Raw genomic sequence first — 17979 nt, forward strand, 5'->3', positions numbered from 1 at the left:
GTAGATTTTTATAGAAAAGTAAACCGAGGTACTGAATGAAGCAAACCCAGAATTCTGCAGAAATCTTTGCTTGAGCTATAAATAGTCATGCCAGGGTTCAGCAAAGAGAGTTTCAGTGATCCTGTGGTCTGCAAGGATCCTTGATTTATTTCAGTAGCAAACTAAGGACAGCCTTTGAAAAAGCAAAATAACCCCCAATTAAGATAGAATTTCTTAAATATTCCTACCTTTCTTTTGATTTGCCAGGGTTTCGGTGCTCAGGTAAACCAGCATGTTCTTTAACATCAGGAATAAGGAATTGCCTGATGGTTGTGGAAAGTAGTTCTGATAAAAATGGCTCTACATAACTAGAGAATTGCTGTATATTCCTGGTCTTGCATGTTCATGTTCTCCTGTATTTATCTCTGATTTGGGGACAACAGCCCTGACGTTGGAAGGTGTGCATCAGGAGATCCTCCCTGGAAAGCAGAAGTCATGGAGCAGTTAAACTACCTGAGGTGAGACAAGAAAAATTTCTCCATTGCACTGTTTCAGCAGCCGTGGAAAATGTGTTTCATGTGCTGCAGGAGGAGGGCTTGTAAAAATTGTCACTGCAGCTGGTCTCCACCAAAGGCAAATATTTTATGGTGGAAGGGAAGCTTTATGGTTTCAGAGAGAGAATTCCCATGGAAGACAAGTTCTAAGGGGAGAATTCTACTACTGTAGTTAAATTAGCCTTTAAAACCAGATTCTAATTATGTGCTCTGTTGTTTGGGGTTTTTTGGTTGGGGGGTTGTTTTTTTTTTTCTTTTTCTTTTTGAGAGATAATGATGAAACAGGGCTAAGAACAGCATGCTGGAATGGGAATCTAAATAAAAACAAGCTGCCAGAACTTTTTTTTTTTTTTTTTTTTTTTATTAATGCATGGGTGGAACCACAAAAATTCTCTTCTTCCAAACAACTGTGAAATGTGACCTCAGAACCTTTTCTAAACAAAAATACCCAAAAGGGCACATATTAACATAACACTGGTACTGCAATCACAATGACAGGAAGAAAAATTTATAAAGGAAAATGGCTTCAGTCCATCTTAGCAGGAAATCCACCTGATGGGCCACTTGCCCTCTGCTAGGGAAGGCATTATTTGGATCAGCGTGCTGCTGGCAAGCTGCCAGTCTCGTGATTTGGAGAGGGAACTGACTCATGGGCTTGGGAAATGCTAATGCTGCTGGAAGCTCGGTGATGGCGTAGGAGCCCTGTGTCCAGGGGTTCTCCTTCCTTTTGTGCGGCCGATGGAAAGCGATTGGCCCCTGGTGCAGGTGTCTTTGCCTCCTGCTGTCAGTGGTGGGTGGGAAGGTGGGGAAATACCTCCCACCGTGTTTTAAAGAAACGGGTGTATTGATTTGATTTCTGTCCTAGGAATGGCTTAACTGTGGTAGTGGCGTTGTACTGCGGCAGAATCCGATCCCCGTGAAGCTTCACGTCCCCTGCAAGTTTTTCCCTAATAATCTGGCTGGAGACCTTTTCCGCTCGTTTCCCAGCAAACGCCGTGACGGTGCAGGGAGCGAGGCGCACTGGCCGCTCCCATCGCCAGCTCACGGGAACATTCCGACTGTGCCAGGGCCGGCGGGCAGGAAGCGAACCTGCAGTTATTTCGGGATACATCCAGCCTCTCCCGGTGAGCCGGGACAGCATCCCCCGGGAGAGCCGCGGTCCCTCCCCGGCCCCGCAGGGCGGAGGCGGTGGCTCCTCCCGGCCCGGGCAGGCGGGGCCCGGTGTCCGCCCGCCCCCGGAGCCGGAGCCCGGCGGAGCTCGGGCTGTCCCTGCTCGGCGGCGACAGCAGCAGCAGCAGCCGCAGCCATGAAGTCGCTGTGCCTCGTCACCGTGGGGGTCCTGGCCATGACGCTGCTCATCGCCAGCATCTCCCTGCTGGTAGCGCACGTCTTCCAGACGGTGGTGGATCTGCAGGTGAAGCAGGTGAGAGAGCACGGCCGCGAGCCCGCCCCGCTCCTTGTTTACCGCTTTATTCCCTCTGAAAATAGCCCTGGGAAGGAGGGAGGGAGCGGGCTGGCTCCCTCCTTGCACCAGCTGTGCTTGGCTGGGCAGGAGCATCCCCGGGCAGTGAACAGCCCCTTGCCCAATGACACCCGCGCCCCAGGCAGTGAACCCCCCCTGCCCTGCACCACCCCGCTGGGCTGGGGCTCGGGATGGAGTTTATGCTGCACTGGCCCCTGGGCTGAGTAAAAATGAGGTGAATATGCATAAAAATGAGCCCTCTGGAGGCTGTGGTGCAGCAGCTGTAGCGAGGAGGCCTCTCCAGAGCAGGAGCACATGGGGGGAGCAGGGGACACCTAAAGCAAAGCACCCGTCCTTTTTGCCATTCCTGTTATAGACTTCTTGCAGCCTGCTCTGCTGCTCCTTTTACAGCTGCCTCTGGAACACAGCCAGAGGTACCATGGGCCGAAGCACGTGGTGTCTCCCAGGCTGGGTGATGGCAGCGAGGCATTGCACGCTGTCATTCCACACTCAGGGACACCCATGCTGGCCTTGCTGGGGATGCAGAGCCCTGCACTGTTCCTGCTCTGCCTAGGCTTTTGTTCCTCTCCCACAGTGCCTCCCAGCATTTATCCAGTGTCCAGTGAGGAGGGTCAGCTCTGATAGCAACTCCCTGTGTAAATAAACAATTATTTCTGTTCTTGGCCTGAGGAATATCATCTTGGCTCTTATTCTGAGAGAGACCAGCATTGCAAACAAAAGCAGGGATTTGACAAGTGCTGTCCTCTTAACTGGTGACCAGATCACCTGTGGTCTCCCAACCTAGTGTTCTTCCCTCTGGGCTGTGGACAGGGAGTATTTCCTTTCACAGAAACTGTGTCGTCTTAAATCAGTGTGGGTTTAGTGCCATTTTAGGTCAGCAGTGAGCTTTCAGTGGGCCGTGGCGCTTTGGGATGTGCCCATAAACTTCAGCACAGCTCTGCACAGGCATGCACAGCTCTATCTCCCAGGCCTTGGCTCTCCTTGGCAAGGAGTCTGCCATCCTCTGCATTCCAGAATTCTACTTTCAGGTGTACTTCATCCAAAGAGCAGCGGGGTAAGAGCGGTGGTTTGGTGTAGGGCTGCCAGGAATTAGGCGTGATCCTCCTTACGGGCATTATCTCCTGGCTGCTGCTCCTTCCCCAGCATGGGGGGTTATGTAAGAGCAAGTTGGTGTTCGCTCAGCAGGGCTTTCAGTAATGCAGGATAAAGTTTCCAGAGCTCAGTCCTTTCCTGCTTGCTGCTCTCCAGCTCGTCCTGGCATACAGCTGGATCGCAGGGAATGAGGCGTGCTGGCTCCCCCGCCGCCTGCCTCCCGGCCTTCTCCAGGATCCACACACACACTCAGGCCGTGGAAGCGCAGCTCAGTCCCAAAGCAGTGTGCTCCCCGTCACTCTGCTGAGCCAGCTGCTTTCCACACGTGCTTCATCCCACATGAGCTTCTCCTCAGTTTGTGTGCAGTCTAGGAAGCTGCTGTCTCTTGTGTAACCGCAGGAGTAGCTTAGAAAACCTTGTGCAAAAAGTCAAATCTCAATTTGCCTTTGAAATGGGGCAAGACCTGGGCTTTTGCAAGCAGTTCCTGTTCCTTTGAGGGCTTTCCCAGCCGTCCTGAAGCAGAGCTGACTGGCAGGGGAGGGCTGTCTGTGCACTCTCGTGCAGCTGAAGTGCAGGACTGTATTTTGGAGCAGCTGGAGCCCCTGTGTGTCCAAACCTGGCACCTGTGGACCACTGAGGATGGCTCTGCTTTCAGTTGGGGGTTGTGTACAGCACCATTTCCAGCCAAAGGCAGGATCTTGGCTACAGAGAGGGTGTGGTTAGAGTGGGGAATCCAACCCTGTGTCAGACTTCGCATCCCTTTTAAAATCCCCAGGCAGATGTGTAGTGACAAGGACAGTGGGAGCACCTTTCCCAGAAGGTGTTCAAATCTTGCCAACTTACTCTTTGCTTTATTTGCAGTTTTATTGTCTTTTTTGTGAATTAAAAATACCATCCCAGATCAGGTGTCCAGTACCTGTTTGTTATCAGGGCCTAGCACCTGAAACTCCAGAGAAGAATGGCAAAGAACCTATAATGAACAAGAATAAATCAGCTGCCTCCAGGAGAAAGGCCTTCTCTGCAGTGTTGCCTTGTGCTCTCTGTTGGGTAGATGCCTGTGTGTTTGTTGCAATAAATATTCAGTTTATGAATATAACCTAATATTTTGTATAGATATGCTGGTCTGAACACTTACCTGATCACCTTAAAAAGTTGCAATTAAATTCTGTCAAAGATGAAAACATAAAAGTACATCTCAGAATTAAAATGTTTTGGAGTTCCAGGGGAAAAAAACCCAGAATTTAGTAGAATGTTCAGTACCATTTCCCACCATCACTACCTGTAAGTTGTATTTGGGTGGGAAAGCTCCCTTTTTATTTCCTGTTTGTGAAGAACAGCCAAGACAAGGAAACACCGGTGAATGAGAGAGCTGCAAGTTCAGGGCTGGCTGGTAAATGCAGCCAGCAGGAAAGATGCTTTGGAACACTGCAAATGAGCATGGACTCCAGCTGGGAAGGAGAAGCCCTGATGTCCTTGTAATATCATCTGATCGACCCAAATATCCCTGGTAACATTTGGTGAAAATCAGAAGAAAAGAGCCTACCCTATTTCCTTATTTGAGAGTTTTTGGGAGTCTATCTGAAGCAGGTCTAAAATAGATGAATTTTTGTGATGTGCACAGAATACATGCTTTTTAATCCTTCGGGGTAACCTGTCTGCAAACACAAAGTGCCACCAGCTGGGTTGGCTTTTGCTGTTACTCAGCAATAGTCCTGCCATCCCAAGCTCCTGCCAACAAGTTTGTCTTCGAAACAGTCTTCTCTTTATCTAATCCTTCAAAATAAAGGTCTATAGGGAAAGAAAACGGCTCCTTAAGTGGGAAGGCCAGGAATGAGTCCTGAGGCAACTGTGGCTGATAAGACCCCATAAACAGCGGCCAAGAGCTGGCAGCTGTCCAGCCTGCCCTGCTTTTGAGCTTCCACTTACAATATTTGTCTTGTTTACGCTGAAGAATAAAAAGAACAAGTGTTGGTGAGGCCCATTTAATTGCAAATCATTCCCCCCCTCCCTTTCTTCCTCCTACAGGTGATGTGGTTTTCAAAGACAGAGTTTTCTTTGTGCTTATTCCTGGAAATTCGATCTGTGAGCCAGATCGCCCTTCATGACCAGTGCAGCAGTGCCAGTGTTACTGCTGTGTGAAAGGCCTTGATTTTGGTGGTGGTGATGCTTTATGTTTGGGGTGATTTTTGTCTGAAATGGGATGGTAATAAAATGAGAGATTGAGGCCTCTGTTATGGAGCTACATGACAGGAGGGGTTGTGACTTTCTGTGTAACGTGTATGCTAATAGGTGAGGGAATTAGTATTTCATTTCTCAAGTGCTCCTGTTATAAAATGATGATTTACAGCTTTCCTTTTGTAGGGCCACATTTTATTGGTTACAAAATAGACTGATAGACTGTGGGTCTGGAGATGCATGTGCTGCCATTGCTCTAGGAAAGTAATTAAAGGCAGAGGGCAAAGAATCTTGGCCCCATCCCAAGACCTTGGAAAGGTATGAATCGTAGGACACACACAGGAAAGGATTTTCTGTCACTTGCAGCTTTTCCTCTGAAAAACAAAGTCTGATTGCTTTGGAGACGGAATCTCACAGAATTCCTCCCTTTCCTGCAAATGTCATCCAGCATCTACGTTAGCATTAACAGCTAATCTGTCTTTTCTCTCGTTCCAGGGGACAGTATTGAAGAATGGCACAGAAACCTTCGAAGCCTGGGAGGACCCTCCTCCCCCTGTCTACATGCAGTTCTACTTCTTTAATGTGACAAACCCTCTGGAGGTGCTCCAAGGTGCTAGTCCTCTTGTAGAGGAAATAGGACCATACACCTACAGGTAGGACCCTTTCACTGTTTTCAAGCAGTCATGAAAGCTGTGGAGTGTGAGGAAGCCAAAAAGTGGGATCCAGAAAGCTTGGGGTCCCATCTAGGAGAAAATCTAGCTGTTAACGTGCGAGGGAAAGTTGATCCGGGGGAGCATGGTCACAGACAGCACCGACACTTGTAGCCAGTCGCAGATGAAGCCAGTGACTTCTGTCGGATTTTGGGCAAGGTTTTGCTGGTGTGCTGCTGTTCCTCAGCAGAGGAACAGCTGTTTGCATCCTGGCCTGCTGCCTTGTGAGAGAAAAAACAGGTGGGTGATGTTTGAGAGTCTGGGGAGAGGAGTGTTGCATAAAAAAAGTGTGATTCCTGCTCACTCAGGAATTAGTTCCCAGCCAAAGTTGCATAATCCGCATTGGTGAAATGCAGCCACAAAAGCAGTTGGAGTGGTACTTCAGGGATCTTCCTCAGCTAATCCTCACTGTAGTGAGGTTTTAGGTTTTAGAGTTGTCTTTACCTAAGCTGCAAAATGACTAGACTCTGTTGGTATTTCAAAAAAAAATACTGGGGAATGAAAGTGAGAGCCTTGGTCTCTGCAGTGTCTCCTGCCTTTCAGTTTCTTTCCTCCCACACCTCAGCTTTGTTTCTGCCTCTGCCAACAATTCTTTCCCCTGTCTCCTTTGCATTCCAGTCCTGTGTCTGTTTAGGCCTGGCAAACTCCATGTGGTACTTTGGCAAAATCCCTGGTGTTATGTAAGCCATTAGAGCCGGGAGAAAAGATCCACCAGCTTTCAAGTTCCTAAGTTTTTCCTTAGGTGTGTGTAGCGTAAGGCTGGTCCTTGGTCAGCAGTGCCTTCTCTGTGTGGGGAAGATAAATAGGGGCAGCTCCAGGGCTGACAGAGCTGCAGGAAAACACAGAGGCTGGTGCTCAGTGCCTTTGCCAGCTGCTTGTTTTCCCTTTCCTCTGCTCCGAGTCTGTGCCGCCTGTCCCGCATAGCCCGGTCTGGGAAGCTGCGCCCAATCCGTGCAGGAGCTCCATGGGATGGCTGGGGCTGGTGGTGTTCTGGCTGGGTTGGTCCGTGCCTGAGGGAAGGCCCAGCCTAAGCTTGGTTTGCCGGGAGAGCCTTTCCCTGCATCCCACGCCACAGCCCCAGCTGTTTGTGTGAGGATTGTTTGTGGGAGGGAGGGAGGGAGGGAGGGAGGGAGGCTGCGCGTTCCAGTTGCTTCTGGCTTGTTTGCCTAGCCTGACATGTCTGGACAGAATTCCCTGGTGCTGTGCTCTGGCTGATAGAGGGAAAGTTAGGAAGTGGAGCGCCCTTTTGCAGCAGATCCTTTAATCCGTGCCTAGCTGTGGCTGCAGCAGCCTGTCAGCAGTGGGTGGGAGCAGAGGGAGCAGGGAGGGATGTTACAGCCACACTGCACGCTGGGCCAGGGAATAAATTAAATACCCAGCCGGTCTCACAGGCCCTGTGTAGCAAAGCACTGAAGATTCATTTAGGCTTGAGCATGTGGCAGAACACCCAAAATGCCGTAACGTGAAGCACACTGCTCCGTGTTTTTATAAACCAGGGTGTTTGGGAAAGGCTGGAAGTGAACTGGGCCAGATAAGCAGAGGAAAAACATCCAGTGAGCGACAGAGAGGAGGTGGGAGGGCTCAATGGAGTCTCTTCCTGCAGCTCAGAGTTTCGACCAGCATACATTGCACAGCAGTTGGAGCAGGGGTATATTCTGTAACAAAAATATAGTAGTGTTTTTAAATCCTGGAAGTTGAATTGGCAGCATGTAAAACAACTAATTATAAAGTGCAAGCTGCTTATCTGCCCGAGCCTGCTGAGTCCCAGAGAACACTGGAATACTGTCTGGTCTTGCACACATTTACAGCTTTCTGTCTTTAATATCTGAGAGCCTCCTACTCGTGTCCCTCATCAGGGAGTATTATTTTCCTCTCCAGAGCTGGAAACATGTCTCAGGTTACCCCTGGCCTATTTTAGGAAGACATTTCACGACTGTCCATTTCCATCCCCTCAGTTCCAACCCCGGGGTATAAAACAGATTGCTGTCCAAACCAGGCTGGAAGTGTTGCCAGACCGAAATGTCCCTGGGTGGCAGGGATGCTGAAGAGGGGTGGATGTGCCATTTGGGTAAGGAGGATGGGGAGTGGTTGGTTTTCTAACGGCAATAGTTCTGTGGGCCTCTCCAGTTTGCTTTAAATTTGAAAGGCTGGAGCAGGGTAATGCAGCCTGTCGTGAAGCTGCATCGCTGGATGTGGTGCAGCCAGAATGGAATCTGGGATCTGAACTGAATGCAGAACATCAGAGCACAGGGGCTGGCACAACAATTCACCCTCACGTCTTGTGACTTGACGTTTACCCAGGCAGCAGAGCAGCGAGAAAGTCAACAGCCTCTTGAGTGAGTGCAGGCTGAGGAAACACAGGGCATTTCTCCTCTTGTGGGTGCCACGAGCAGCCAGCCTTTTGCCAGTTCCCTTTTGGGGCTTGCTGGAGACGTGTGTGGCTCATGCTGAGCCTGAGCCAGCCTGTTCTGTTCTGCAGAACTGCAGACTTCTTGTTTGTAGAATGGTAATGGCGGTGAAAATTGAATTATGCTTCTGACATGTGTTTCGGGGTAATTAAGACCTGACTTCCTCATCAGGCCAGCAGGTAGCAGTTGATGTCTCTTGCCAATTGGACTGGTTTGTCAGCAATCCTGAGTTTTATCCTGCTGTCTGAATGCTCAGACAGGAACAGCAGCAACCTCCCAGGCCATGGGTAGTGCACAGCAAAAATGTAGTCGAATTTCTACGGTGTCCAGGATTCCTGCCTGACGATTAGAGGAGAAGAACTAAAATGAGGGTTATTCTGTGATCGTGTCACATGTCAGCCCAGAAGTCCTAGTGCCAAGTGCTTTGAATCCTGCAGAAAGATTCTGGTAGGTTCTTAGGTCAGGGCACTGAGACTTACGTGCAGCCTGCATGTGCCTGGGAATGAATTATACCTGCAGCAAAGAGGCAAAAATTTCATTTTCAAACTGTACTTCAAGGGCAATCCCCTGTATGGTACCTCCAAATTCTTCTGTACCATCTGAAATTGTCTTCCTTCCTTGGAGGTTTTTAAAGATGAGGCAGAAATATGAAATGGAATTAGCACACGGGGTGGCATTTTTGGAGGCACCCCGTGAGGTCTGACTCAGCTCACACTGGCACAGCGGGGAGTTTGTGTCAGTGAGGGAATCTACTCCCAAAGCACTGAAAATCCCCCCTCCCTCTGTGCTCAAAACACTAGAATAGGCATAACTGAATTGCTGTTAATGCTGTGGGTATGATTAGAGAACTCTTCTGTTTTTCAGGGAATACAGGCCACGAGTCCACGTTCAGTTTTTGGACAACGGGACCAAAGTGTCTGCTCTGAACCCAAAGACCTACGTATTTGAACCTCAGAAGTCAGTCGGAGACCCTGAAGTGGACCTGATCAGAACAGTAAATATTCCTGCAGTGGTGAGTTCTCCTTCATTCCTGCTTGGAAATCATCCTGGCACACTTCAGAATGAGCAGCTCCTTGCTTCATCCTCTCTCTGACCTTTGTGGTAGATAAATGGGATTGGAGAATGAGAGAGGCAGCTCATGGCCAGGGCAGGTGCTGCTCTCAGATTTGGGCTGGACTGTTGTGGGATTCCTATTTTGTTCTCCCTCCCCTGACAGCTCTGCACTGTTGGTGCTGAGAACTGGTAGAAATCAGGCTTGCTGGTTTTCCATGAGTAAGGGAATTTGTGGTGTCAAATGCTTAGGAGGATCTTTGGCTTCTGAATGGGAGAGTTAGGAATGCTTGGGGTTACGTTGTCAAAATTGCAGAAGTTGCCTCCAAGTCTGCTGCTCAAACTGAAACAAAACCACAGCAGGGGAGTTTCAGACAGGGCTGGGTGAAAAGGACCTCTCAGAGTAAAATGAAGGTTAAAAGATGGACCCCCAAATTGTGTTAGGTGAAAGAAAGTGTCATTTTGGTGAGCAGAGGCAGACCATGATTTTGGTCTCAGACAGGATTAGCATGAGAACAAGCAGGTCTAAAGCTCTCTCTGCTTCCTGAGGAAATCAGACTGTACTCAAATACTCAGGTGTGTGACTAAGCCCTTGCTCCCCATCCCAGTTTAACTGACTTCAGTTGCAGGGTACAGTCATTTCTACTTTTTCCCCAGCTTTGCCAAAAATGTCTGGTTTTATGAATGACTACAAAAATGCCCTGTATACAGTAATAGATAGGACTCAGCTTACTGGAAGTTGGAGACAGTGCAGACACTGTATTTTCAGTTCCTCCCAGGCATCTCACTGGTGGTCAGGATTATCTCTCCTTCAGATTTTTGGCTGGGATGGGCTTGTCACAGTAAGTAGGAGAAGAACCACAGGCTGGTTCGCCCGCAGAAATGCCTTTCTTTTGCTACTGCTATTTTTAAAGACATGTTGTAAAACGAGTTGTCAGCTGGATAGGAAATAAAGGTTTGCCTTTGGAGCAGCGAGTATCCTGAGACGTGTGCAGTGCTGAAACGTGCCTGCGTTGGGCTGCAGCTGCTGTGACTTATTGCCCAGTAAAGCTGACCATGGCTCCCTCCTCATTCCAACCCCCTGGCAGACTGCCATGGAGTGGACCAGGTCGACCCCTCTTCAGTTTGCCACGGAGGTGCTGCTGCTGCTGTACCAGGAGTCGCTGTTCACCGTGCACAGCGTCCACGAGCTGCTGTGGGGCTACAAGGACCGCCTCCTGTCCACCATCCACATCCTGCACCCCGAGATCGACCCCGTCTTCGGGCTCTTCAGTAAGGTACCCAAATGGCCAGGCTGGATGGTGCTTTAGATGGGGAGCAGTGTCGCTGTTACAGAGTCGCTGTGGTCGCCAGCCAGTTGGGAGGGATGTGCCTGGACTGGAGCTGCAGGGGCAGTGGGATGTTCCCTCGTCAGTTTGGCCGTGTCTGGGCACTGGCTGTGAGTGTTTTATCTGTTTATACACTTTATCAGGTATGGATAAGCTTTCCACTATTGCCTGAATAACATGGCCTTTGTGGGGCTGGTTGTGCAAACTCCTAAAAGATTTTCCTGACTAATTTCCTTAGTAATGGATTGAAATTGGGTGTTATTTCTTTGCTGGAGCCATTTTGGTCCAGTCCCCATGTCATTTTGGGCTGTGGGGACTCCTCGTTTCTCAGAGATGTCTGCTGTGCTCAGGTTATTTTCTGTGGGGTTATTTTCCTTGCTGAGGGATGTTTTTTGAGGGCCAGTTTTCAAAGGGAGAAAAGGCTCATCTGGTGTTGTATTTCCTGCCCCTGGGAGGTGTAAGAACCTTGCGCAGTCATTTCCACCTCGTTCGTGTTTAGGGTGGAGTTCAGTGAGCTGTGCAGGCCTCAGTGGGGGTCCATCACTCCCGGGGTGGATTTGACAGCTCAAAAATCCTGCCAGCCAGATGTCACAGGGTGAGTGGAGGGACTGAAAACTCCTGCCTCTGTTTGCAGATGAATGGAACTGATGATGGAGAATATGTTTTCCTGAGTGGGGAAACGAACTACCTGAACTTCTCCAGGATTGTGGAGTGGAAAGGAAAAGAGTAAGTTTTTCGGCGTGGCGTGGCCTCTGTCAGAATCTACCCCTTGCTTGCCTGGCACCAGTTTAAAGAGGCTGTAGATGCAATTTAAACCCATTTTAATCCCACTTCTTGTTAGCTGAGCTGAGGCAAGAGGAATCAGCACTGTGCGGGTCTGATTCTCGTTTGCCAAGAGCTGGCATTGCCTGTCCACTGCACAGAGATCTTTTAGCCCTTGCTCTCTTGTCTTCCTTTTCTTCAGGTCCCTGAGCTGGTGGACAACAGAGGCATGTAACATGATCAATGGCACAGATGGGACATCCTTCCACCCACTGATTAACAAAGATGAGAACATTTATATCTTCTCTTCTGATTTCTGCAGGTGAGGAGGACACAGTGTCGCTCAGACTTTAAAGCAGAGCATTTATGTCCGTTTCTCCTGAGGTTTGTTGTTTAGACTGGTGTTTTTCCTTCCGTGATTTCATTTAACAGTTGAGGTGTGAGGGATGAGACAGTTACAACAACAAAACTCCTAATCTGCAGCAAGTTAAGCATGTGCTATTTCAAAATGAAGATAAGGGGAAAATTTGGAAGCTGAGTGGAAAGACAGACTGGACTGCCTTGCAAGGCTAGTAACAAGGGGAATGGAAGGACTTATGTGAACCTTCTTTCCTCAAAAATCTTCCTCTGTGCCCTGTTTTTTTTAGAGAACCCACTCTGCCCTCTTCAGAGATTCATGCCCTGATGCTGTTTTAAATGCAAGAAGATACAGAAAATCCTGGTGTTTCCTTCCTTATGTTCCACCTTGTCTCCTCCCTTTCCTGTTTCCCGGTCCGTGAAGAACACTACCGATCCGAAATTAGCTGTGTGTTGGTCTGCATTCAGGACTAGCCTAAGCTGGGCCTGCCTTTGCCTCCTTTCAGGTCTCTGTACCTGGTGTACGACAGCTCGGGAGCCGTGGCGGGCATCCCCACCTACCGCTTCGTGCCCTCCGCCATGGTCTTTGCCAACACCACGGTGAACCCGGACAACGCCGGATTCTGCATCCCACCGGGAAACTGCCCCGGCACCGGAGTCCTCAACGTCAGCATCTGCAAGCAAGGTGCGTCCCCAGGGAAAACTTGGCTGGTCCTGGAGACGAGGAGTCACTGTTGGGTTTGTAGCTCCAGAGCGGGCTCTTCCCTTCGCTGTAAATGGCACAGTGGCAACAGCTCTGAGGCCCTCAAAGCCTTCCATGAAACCTGCTCTGCCTGTTTTTTCTTTAGGTGGTGACTTCCTGTGTTTTCTCATTCCAGGTGCTCCAATATTTCTGTCAGCTCCACATTTCTACCAAGCGGATCCCAAGTTTATAGAGGACATACAGGGCATGCATCCCAAAAAGGAATACCATGAGACTTTTCTGGACATCAACCCTGTAAGTGCAGCCTTTCTTCAAGGGTTCTGTGGATGAATGCAGGCACCTCCTCGGATGGTGTGTATCGACGTAGTCCCACTGACCTCAAGGGCTCTGTACTGCTTGCATGATGCTGGATGGAAAGGGAGATCCCTCTGGGCAGTTTGGGTCAGCTGTCCTGTCCCTGTCCCCTCCCAGCTTCTCACCCCGCCCTCTGCCTGTGAGAAACACAGAAGGCCTCGAGGCTGTGCAAGAACAGCTCAGCAATAACTAAAACATCCGTGTGTTGTCCACTCTGTTTCTGTCACAAATCCCAAAACACAGCCTTGCTACCCATCTGCTGTGGAGCAAGTGAATTCTCTCCCAGCTAAAACCAGTAGGACAGTGATCTCTACGCCCACACAGACGAATGTGGGTCAAGGAAAAGAGCAGAGCCATGACCTGCCTGGCTTGCAGAGGCAGTGCTGTGACTCATCGAGCTGTTATGTGCAGCTAAAGCGGGAGGAAATTCCACAGTTCTCCTCTTGAGGTCTAGTGCAGATGGTGCTGGGTGCCTGGTTTGGTGCCAGGTTCTTGCTGTGTTCTCATAGTTCTTATTCTTTCGTGTTTACTCTGTTTTTCTGACGCTGATCTCTGTTCTTCCCCAGCTGACAGGGCTTGTCCTGCAGGCAGCCAAGCGGATGCAGATCAACGTTCACGTCAGAAAACTACCGGAGTTTTTGTAAGTGTTCCCTGCTGCCTGGTGGATGTCTCAGGGCTGATTTGGCATTCAGAATTCATTCGTCTGCAGTGTCCAGGTGGAATATTGGTTGGAGAGAGCAGGTGTGAGAGATGGAAATCCAGCTGAATCTCAGTTACAAGAGGCAGTGTCCCCTCTTCCCACAGATCCAGTAGATTTTGCAGTTCCAGCTGCAGAGTAAAGGCAGTATTCAAGAAAGGCAGGCAGATCAGGTACAGAGAAGTGTCTTGCCCGTGACTGCATTGGTATCAGAGAGAGAAATCTTTGCGCTGCAGCTTTGGCAGTCAGGACAGTCCTGCAGATGGGAACAGTGTACAATCCCAGGTCACGTGGGAGTAAAGATCCCCATTTTTATTTCACAGCCAGTGTGCTCTGCCGGTTTTCTGGGTGTCCCAGAGCGAGACTGCAGCTCAGCTGTGCAGAAACACTGTCCCCTTCATCCTGTGTCTTCCTGACACTTTGATTTATTTATCACTGGTGCTGTGGGGCAGCTATTCCTCCTACTCAGCTGATGTTTACTGGCACAGCTTGGCTGTAACAACTAAAAAGTATTTTATCTTCTCAGTTCCCTTGGGAGAGTCAGTGATGTTCCTTCAGAACAGCAGCACCTTGTTTCCTAGTGCCCAGGAGCTGCCACAGGAGCGACTTCTGCCTGAGCTGGGATTCCACGTGTGCCAAGTGTTGAGGGTTTTTGCTGCTGTGCCCATGTTGCTTGGACAATAGTTCCTGTGTTTTACAAACAGGAGTAACCTCCAACATCAGCTTAGCTTCACATTCCTGCTGCCTGGCACAAGTCTGTCACTCGGTTAGGAATGAACTCCATGTGGATCCCTCTCTTTCTCTCTCCACCAAATCCCCAAAAATGCCACTGCTCCAAATCCAGAATCTGTGATTCACCTCGGAAACTGAGGGTGTTCTACCCCAGTAAGGAGGTGAAAGCCAACAATTAAAAGGAGCAGGCCAGAGGTTTTTTCAGGGATACTTTCCTCATTCACTGTTCTATCATAATCTGTCTTCACAACCCTCAAGTTGAAAAGTTTCCAAAGCGTAATTTTTTATTGTTGTCTTATTTTTCACACAGTGAAACCGGCAACATCCGAACGCTGGTTTTCCCCGTGATGTACATAAACGAGGTAAATAGCTTTGTCCTGCCCTTGCAGCCTTGTGCTTGTGCTTGCAGAAGCACCTTCTGTGAGCCAACCAGAAAAGAAAATGCTGGTTTCCTTGGGGTTTTATACAGTGACAGGTAGGAAGCTGTTGCTGTTTCTTATCTAACACCCTCCTGCTGCTTGTTGACCGCGGTGTTGAGTTCAGCCCTGCAAAACACCCTCAGTCAGACACTCCTTTGGGTTTCAAAGGAACTGGCCATGAGGATAAGGGGGGTGCTCGGGCGAGGAGGAGGGAATTCACAAGATGACATCTCTTGAGTACTTCTTTTGTGAATATTCCTGTGCTGTGGTTGGATTAATTGGCTTCAGGGAGGACTCCAGTTCTGCACACCAATATTCCAGGCCTGTATTAGTCCATTCCTAATCCAAAAGTTAAAAATCCCAGTTTTCCTTGGAAATACAGACCAGGTGATCCCTCTGGCCCCCGGAAGAATTCTTGGAAGGGGAGCGTGTGAGGACGCAATGAAGCAGTGGCGGAGAGCTGTGGGAATGTTGTTTCCCTGCCCTTCACAGAAGTGATCTTATATAAAGAACAGAAATAAATCTTCCTTTTTCTTTTTTTTTTTTCCCTCTTCGTCTCTCTGCTCCAGAGTGTTCTGATCGATGAGGCCTCTGCCAGCAAACTCAGGCACGTGCTGCTGGAAGCCAGTGTTGTAACTGGAATCCCCTTCGTAATCATGGCTCTAGGGATTGTTTTTGGGATTGTTTTTACTGTGCTGGTGTGCAGGTCCCGGGGGATAAGTGAAGAGGTAAGAAGCACTTGAACTTCCTTGCTGTCCATCTGCCTGTATTTGATTTTCTTTTGGTTGATTTGACCCGTTTGGTGTCTTCTCTGCACACGTTTTTATATGTTGTTTTTGTTTAAAATGGCCTTTCCAGGGAGGGGAAGTTTTAATAGAGTCAGAATAAACGCGCCAAAGCAAAGGAGTGGAGTTAATCTAAGAAACCTGGTAAGGCAGGTCGTGTGTCTGTGCCCAATTCCCCTGCCAACAGTAGTGAAAAATAAATCAGCCTGTCTAGAGGACCCTGAAGGATAAGGTGCAAAAGCCCCACCGTGTCTGAGGGCAGATGCAGTTGGCAGTCTGTCAGTGTTCTCAGTAGAAGCAGCTGCTTTGTGCCACTGGATTGTTTCTGAATTTATGGCCAAAGAACAGCTGAATTTCACAGACAGCAGCCTGTAGAGAGTTTTCTCTGAAGAATTTGTAAATCTATTTGTGAAAAGCTCTGTCACAAGGTGACACGCTGGCATAAAGGTGCTTGTCAGGGTGAAAGCTGGTGCCAAAGTTTCACCCTGACACGCAAGTGAGTGGGGTTCAGATGACACAAACTGTGGAGCCTTTGGCTAGAGAAGTAGCCTGGGTACTCTAGGAGGCTGTTTTGTCCTTGTAGTTGCTCTGGGCTTAGTGTGGTCTTGTGTGTTTGGTGTTCCCTGAGTGCTGCCTTACAACCTCCGGAGCACCCAGCCACCCCTCTGGATCAGTGGGACCCATCACATCCTAGTGGAACTGTCCTCCTGGAGCCTTTACAGGAGAGGCTGGTCCTTTTCCTTGGAGCTTTGGAGCCTGCTTGTGTTACCAGCAGCTCAGAGAACCGGACTGTCCCATTGCCTGAGGCCTGTCCCAGGCATTCCTGCCCCACCCTACATGCACAGCTCTCCTGGATGTGCTGGAACGCTCCACAGGGGATCAAAATGACAAAGGGACCCCTACATTCCATGTTTTTTCTGCTTTGCTTTAGTTGCTTTTCCTGCAAACAAAGGTAATCCAGCAGTCTGTAGCTCCTCTTGTGATCCCCTGGGTGGTTCTGTCCTTCCGTCCTCTCCCAGGTGCTACAGCAGGTCCCTGCCCGAGCTGCCGCCCACCCTCTGGTGCTTTTCTTGTACTTAGAAGTAGGAGCCAAGAGCTTTTGCCTTCCCTGCCCGGGGTGGGGGCAGCCCAGCTGGAGTCACTGCCGTGTGCCACATTTAACTTGCTGTGGTGTTTCTCTTCCAGAGTACGGAGGAGGAGAGATCCCCGCTCATCAGGACGTCTTAGTAGATTTTCTTTACCATGTGAGCTTGGAGAATGAACTCTTAGAGCTGAGCTAACACCGACTACCACTTCCCAGTGTGTCCCCTGCGGAGACACAGCTGTGTCCACGTGGCTTTTTGTGGGACTGAGCTGGAAGAGAGCTGACAGAGCCCCGTCAGCCAGGGAGGAGACTTTTCTCGCCAGCTGCTTTAAAACTCCATTTTAAAACTGCTCCAGACCCTGCTTTTCTCACCCCTGCCCTCTGTGTGTACCCACGGGGGGCCGTAACCACCGTGCGGGCGACAGCACACCGGCCTCATTCCCTACGGAAACAACACGGGGAGCCTCTGCAAAGGGCGCTCTGGGAACACAGCAGGCTCCCGGCTGGCCTGGGGACAAGGGACAGCCCCGCCGGTGGTGCCTGTGCTGTAACTTAGTCCCGAGTGTTTGTTCCTCATGTCCTTCACAGCACTGGTGCGTCACTAACCCCGGCCAGGACTTCGTGCAGCGCCGGCCCCTCCAGGTGGAACCACATGGCCGGGAACACTTTCCCACACCCACCTCCCGGCCGTCCCCACCGTGCATGTTGGCCAGGCTTCTGTCCCTCGGGTTTGGGGTTGTCCTTCAGCTTAGAAACCCACGGCTCGGCGTTGTTCCTGGGGCGGGGGGCGCAGAGCCGGGGATGTGTCCTGGGGGTTTGGGGTGAACTGGGCGTGTTTGGGACGGGAGCGCCCCGTCCGTGTTAAACGTGGACGGGCAGCTCCTCGCACTGTTTTTTACTTGTCGTGCAGAAACTTGTTTTAAAAATCACAAGTGTTGTTGGGTTTTTTTTTTTCTCCCCCCGCTGCCCCAATTAAAAGACTATTCTCGTGTGTTTCCATTAGACAGTGAAACGTGTTTTAAAAAGGTGTTGTTGCCTTCTGACCAGGGGCGTTCGGGGTTTGCACTGGTTGGGTTTGGGGGTACTCTGGTGTTATCCCTGCCAGGCTGCTCAGGGGCTGGAATGGAATTCCCAGAGAAGCTGTGGCTGCCCCATCCCACAAGGCCTGGCTAGACGGGACTTGGAGCAACCTGGGGTAGTGAGAGGTGTCCAAAGGGAGGGGGCCGGGAGGGGGACAGCAGGAATTGTGTCTCCAGGGGACGCCGGGATGGGGAGACCCCCGGCCTGGGGCGACCTGTGCCTGAGGA

General features: G+C 50.0%; 1 protein-coding gene across 2 annotated transcripts; it reads left to right on the top strand.

Moving 5' to 3' along the window:
- Positions 1-1761: 1761 nt before the first annotated feature.
- On the top strand, positions 1762-17674 carry SCARB2 (scavenger receptor class B member 2). 2 transcript variants are annotated; one of them, XM_050320566.1, is made up of 13 exons: positions 1762-1956; positions 5779-5936; positions 9266-9413; positions 10540-10728; positions 11414-11505; positions 11744-11863; positions 12405-12583; positions 12777-12895; positions 13522-13595; positions 14695-14746; positions 15373-15531; positions 15662-15732; positions 16774-17674. In XM_050320566.1, exons 1-12 carry the CDS (start codon positions 1840-1842, stop codon positions 15689-15691), a joined length of 1437 nt encoding a protein of 478 aa, XP_050176523.1. In that variant the 5' UTR covers positions 1762-1839; the 3' UTR covers positions 15692-15732; positions 16774-17674. The 2 variants fall into 2 exon arrangements, with proteins under 2 accessions (XP_050176523.1, XP_050176522.1); XM_050320565.1 differs by lacking the exon at positions 15662-15732 and having other exon boundaries at positions 1763-1956.
- Positions 17675-17979: the final 305 nt, after the last annotated feature.

This window comes from Myiozetetes cayanensis, unplaced genomic scaffold, assembly GCF_022539395.1.
Source record: "Myiozetetes cayanensis isolate MyiCay16 unplaced genomic scaffold, myiCay2020 scf24, whole genome shotgun sequence".
NCBI classification, from domain to species: domain Eukaryota; kingdom Metazoa; phylum Chordata; class Aves; order Passeriformes; family Tyrannidae; genus Myiozetetes; species Myiozetetes cayanensis.